Below are 5000 nucleotides of genomic sequence, written 5' to 3'. Positions count from 1 at the left end.
GTGGAAATATTTGTTCATCATCATGCATAGATTTTCCTTAATTTTTACTAAATCCAAAGATTAACACCAGCCTGTCTGGAAGACTTTTTACTATACTGAAAAAAAAAAAAAGGAAAAATGATTTCCAGTTGAAAGACATTTTCGCTTTGGTCCTTGATATCAAGCTTTTAATATTCTCTCACATCTATAAGACATTTATACACTAAAAGTACACTTCCTCTCTTCCACAACCATCCAATTTGGTTTTTTAACCTTACAAAACTTTTATATCTCCATTAGTTTTCTTGTAATGTTCACGTAAGTGCTTCTTGTATGCTACTTGATTCGTCCATAGCTCTGCTGCATGTCCATTCAAAGGGCTGTCATTGTTAGGTTCTGTCAATACAACAAAAGACATAGCATATATGAATACACAAATAAGATTTTACAGTAAGCAACAATGGAATTAAATTAGAATTCTAGAGGACTACTGTTCCACATATGTAAGGTAACAATTCTTCCTTCTGTAACTGCAACGGAAATTTACTGTATACGTTTATTCAGTCCTAGCTTGAGAGTGGTGAGGTTAGACAACACAAACAGCTAACATTGAAAATCCAGCAATAATTGCCTCTTAATGCTCCCATACCCCAATTTCCTTTAGGAAAACTTTTTGTACCTTAGTTAAAAAAACATAAAGCAATAGTATTCATTTCTTTTCCCCACCATTATCCCTACATTAAGGGGTCGGTTACCTGATGTGACCTCTCAAATGCCTTCTATCAAAGGCAACCTCTTCCTCTCCATTATCATCCTTTACTTTATCTCAGGGCAGCTGACCTGAGGTGGGGTCAGGGATTAGGTCAGTCATATGAAGAGAATAAGAAGTTTTGGAAAGAAGACAAGAGAGTAAGGATGGCTGGGTCAAGAATTGAAGAGACAGTGAAAGATGGAAATGGAAGGTTGTTAAAAGGAGAGGAGGCAAGGAAAAGGTGGGCGGAATATTTTGAAAGTTTAATGAATGTTGAGGATAATAGGGAGGCAGATATAATTTCTGTTGCAGGTGTTGAGGTGCCAGTGATGGGAGATGAGAATGAGAGAGAGATTACAATAGAGGAAGTGAAGAAAGCACTAGATGAAACGAGAGTAGGAAAATCATCTGGTATGGATGGTGTGAGAGCTGAGATGTTGAAAGAAGGGGGTGTGACTGAACTTGAATGGTTGGTGAGATTGTTTAATATGTGTTTTGTGTTGTAAATTGTTACCAGTAGATTGGGTTTGTGCATGTATTGTACCACTATATAAGGGTAAGGGATATGTGCATGAGAGCTGTAATTCAAGAGGTATTAGTTTGTTGAGTGTAGTTGGAAAAGTGTATGGTAGAGTAATGATTAATAGGATTAAGAATAAAACAGAGAATGCAATCTTAGAAGTACAGGGTGGTTTAGAAAAGGTAGGGGTTGTATGAATCAGATTTTTACAGTTAGGCAGATATGCGAGAAATATTTAGCAAAAGGTAAGGAGGTGTATGTTGCGTTTATGGATCTGGAGAAAGCGTATGATAGAGTTGATAGGGAAGCAATGTGGAATGTGATGAGGTTATATGGAGTTGGTGGAAGGTTGTTGCAAGCAGTGAAAAGTTTCTACAAAGGTAGTAAAGCATGTGTTAGAATAGGAAACGAAGTGAGTGATTGGTTTCCGGTGAGAGTGGGGCTGAGACAGGGATGTGTGATGTCGCCGTGGTTGTTTAACTTGTATGTTGATGGAGTGGTGAGAGAGGTGAATGCTCGAGTGCTTGGACGAGGATTAAAACTGGTAGACGAGAATGACCATGAATGGGAGGTAAATCAGTTGTTGTTTGCGGATGATACTGTACTGGTTGCAGACGCAGAAGAGAAGCTTGACCGACTAGTGACAGAATTTGGAAGGGTGTGTGAGAGAAGGAAGTTGAGTTAATGTGGGTAAGAGTAAGGTTATGAGATGTACGAGAAGGGAAGGTGGTGCAAGGTTGAATGTCATGTTGAATGGAGAGTTACTTGAGGTGGATCAGTTTAAGTACTTGGGGTCTGATGTTGCAGCAAATGGTGGAGTGGAAGCAGATGTACGTCAGAGTGTGAATGAAGGATGCAAAGTGTTGGGGGCAGTTAAGGGAGTAGTAAAAAATAGAGGGTTGGGCATGAATGTAAAGAGAGTTCTATATGAGAAAGTGATTGTACCAACTGTGATGTATGGATCAGAGTTGTGGGGAATGAAAGTGACAGAGACAGAAATTGAATGTGTTTGAGATGAAGTGTCTCAGGAGTATGGCTGGTGTATCTCGAGTAGATAGGGTTAGGAACAAAGTGGTGTGGGTGAGAATGGATGTAAGAAATGAGTTAGCAGCTAGAGTGGATATAAATGTGTTGAGGTGGTTTGGCCATGTTGAGAGAAAGGAAAATGGCTGTCTGCTAAAGAAGGTGATGAATGCAAGAGTTGATGGGAGAAGTACAAGAGGAAGGCCAAGGTTTGGGTGGATGGATGGAGTGAAGAAAGCTCTGGGTGATAGGAGGATAGATGTGAGAGAGGCAAGAGAGTGTGCTAGAAATAGGAATGAATGGCGAGCGATTGTGACTCTGTTCCGGTAGGCCCTGCTGCTTCCTCCGGTGCCTTAGATGACCGCGGAGGTAGCAGCAGTAGGGGATTCAGCATTATGAAGCTTCATCTGTGGTGGATAACGGGGGAGGGTGGGCTGTGGCACCCTAGCAGTACCAGCTGAACTCAGTTGAGTCCCTTGTCAGGCTGGGAGGAACGTAGAGAGTAGAGGTCCCCTTTTTGTTTTGTTTCATTTGTTGATGTCGGCTACCCCCAAAATTGGGGGAAGTGCCTTGGTATATGTATGTATGTACTTTATCTCACCATCTATTTCTCTGCCTCCTAAGCCATCCTCAACACATGCCCACACCATCTCAGTCGTGACTCTCATCTCTGTAATCTTTACTACACCTGCTATTCTTATTTCATAATTTTCCATTTTTCCAAGTCATTATATTCCCATAATCCACCTTAGCATTCTTATCTCTGTTCTTTCAAGCTTTTTTCCTCTTTCGTCTTAAAGACCAAGTTTCCGATCCATACAGTATTATTACTGTGCAATAGATGTTGACTTTTAGCATAATTGGCATTTCCTAATCATTTACCACCCCCGCTACCTCCCTCCAATTCCCCCATGCTCCTTTTATCCTATTCTTAACTTCAGCCTCACATCCTCTCCCGTGACTTATAGTAGATCCCAAGTATGTAAACTGTTCTACCTGTTTTATAACCGAACTTCTACTTTCATATATCGCTATCCTGTCCCCTACTGCTCACCAATGTTCAGTCTTATTCACATTTACCATCAAGCCACCCCTTTCCAAAGTCTCTTGCCACTCTACAACTTTTCGCTATAATTTTTCCTCATTTTCTGCCAGTATCCACCAAAACATCTACATATAGAAACTCGCACACCTCTTTATTTCTGATATCTTCACTTGAACACATCCAAGATCAGCAAAAATAAAAACGGGCTTATTGCTAACCCCTGATGTAAACCAACACGAACTACAAAAGTTTCTCTTTCTCCAACAGCTTTTTATTACTTTTGTGCTTTTTTTTTTATAACTCTACCATTCTAACCAACTTCTCGGGGACTTGACTTTTCCTCAAGCACCAAAACATAACTTGTTCAAGTATTCTATAAGGCCACCTCTAAATCACACTAAGAGCTTCTGGTCTCCTTCTTATCTCTCTTTCCTTTAACTGCCTTAGTATAAAGATAGCATTCTCAGTCCCTCTCCCCATCATAAATCCACACTGTTGTTTCCCAAAATTTACAATCTCTCATCGAGTACCCTCAAAAACATTCACACCATACTCTGTTAGTTTAATTCCCCTGTAGTTACCACTCCATGATGTCACCTATCTTCTTAAATATAGATAACATTAGACTACTCCCAGTCTACAGGCATTCTTTCTTCCCATATTGCTCTTAATAAACCCAGGATCCATTCTTCCCATTCTGTAGCTAGTATCTTGACCATTTCAATTTGAAACTGATGGACCTGGTGATTTATAATTCTTAATTTTACTTGATGCCCGCTTCACTTCTGTATTCCATATCTCCATCACTAGCCTCTCCAAGCTCCTCTCTCTCTAATTTTCAATATTCAATAGTTCCTCAAAATATTCTCTCTATCTCCTCTTACTGTCATCATCCCTATGAAATATATTTCTATCTCTATCCCTGATGACTACCAGTTGCCCCAAATCAAATCACTGCCTTTTCCTCATGCTTGAAATCTTATAGATATCCTTTTCTCTTTCCTTTGTTCCTAGCCTTTTATTTAACTGCTCTACCTCTATTCCAATAGTTATGCAAACTTTCCTCCAAGAATCTTTTTTTCTCTTTTCTGTACCGTTCCTCTGCTCCCTCTGCCTTCTCTACCAGTCTTCTGCTGCCTGTGTTATGTGCAAAGTTCCTCTGCTCCCAGAGCCTGTCTTACTTTCCAGTCCTTAAATGTCTTCTGTTTTACTTTTAACAGATTCTTGCAACTCTGTCCCACCATCACTGATCTCCTTACCACACATTATTTCGACTGGTTCTTCCCACTAATTATTGTCCATTTCCCCTACACACTTCTTTCATACCCACTCAGATATTTTCTGCTCTGTTACCCTGTCCAATCTCAGAAATTCAAGCTCTCCAATCTCATGTGTGTGTGTGTGTGCGAGTGTCTGTCTGTCTGTCTCGTAGGTTAATCAGACGCTTATCCAACCTCTGAAACCAGGTGTTCATACATACCAATTTAAAACTATGAGCCATCTCTTAATATAAACTCCCATCCTCATTTCTAATTCCATACTAATGGCCTCCATATACCTCCTCATATCCATCTCCTTTCTTCCCCACTCTGCCATTCATGTCTGCTCCTGTGAGTAGCTTTTCCTCTTCTTACACCGTTTTAATAGCTTCCACAAACTCTTGTCTAAATCATTTTTTTCTT

The 5000-nt window shown here is 40.1% G+C and overlaps 1 protein-coding gene across 1 annotated transcript in view; it reads right to left on the bottom strand.

Moving 5' to 3' along the window:
- The window catches only part of vih (ubiquitin conjugating enzyme vih), a 123410-nt gene that overhangs the window by 382 nt on the left and 118028 nt on the right, over positions 1 to 5000 (bottom strand). The window contains exon 4 of the mRNA XM_068363786.1: positions 1 to 375. This exon is cut by the window's left edge and continues 382 nt beyond it. Coding sequence (XP_068219887.1) covers positions 254 to 375 — 122 coding nt within the window. The 3' untranslated portion in view covers positions 1 to 253. The remainder of the gene's footprint in view (positions 376 to 5000) is intronic.

Source organism: Palaemon carinicauda, chromosome 40 (genome assembly GCF_036898095.1).
Source record: "Palaemon carinicauda isolate YSFRI2023 chromosome 40, ASM3689809v2, whole genome shotgun sequence".
NCBI lineage: Eukaryota > Metazoa > Arthropoda > Malacostraca > Decapoda > Palaemonidae > Palaemon > Palaemon carinicauda.
Note: the sequence above shows the minus strand (reverse complement) of the source record. Positions and strands in the feature narration are given on the sequence as shown.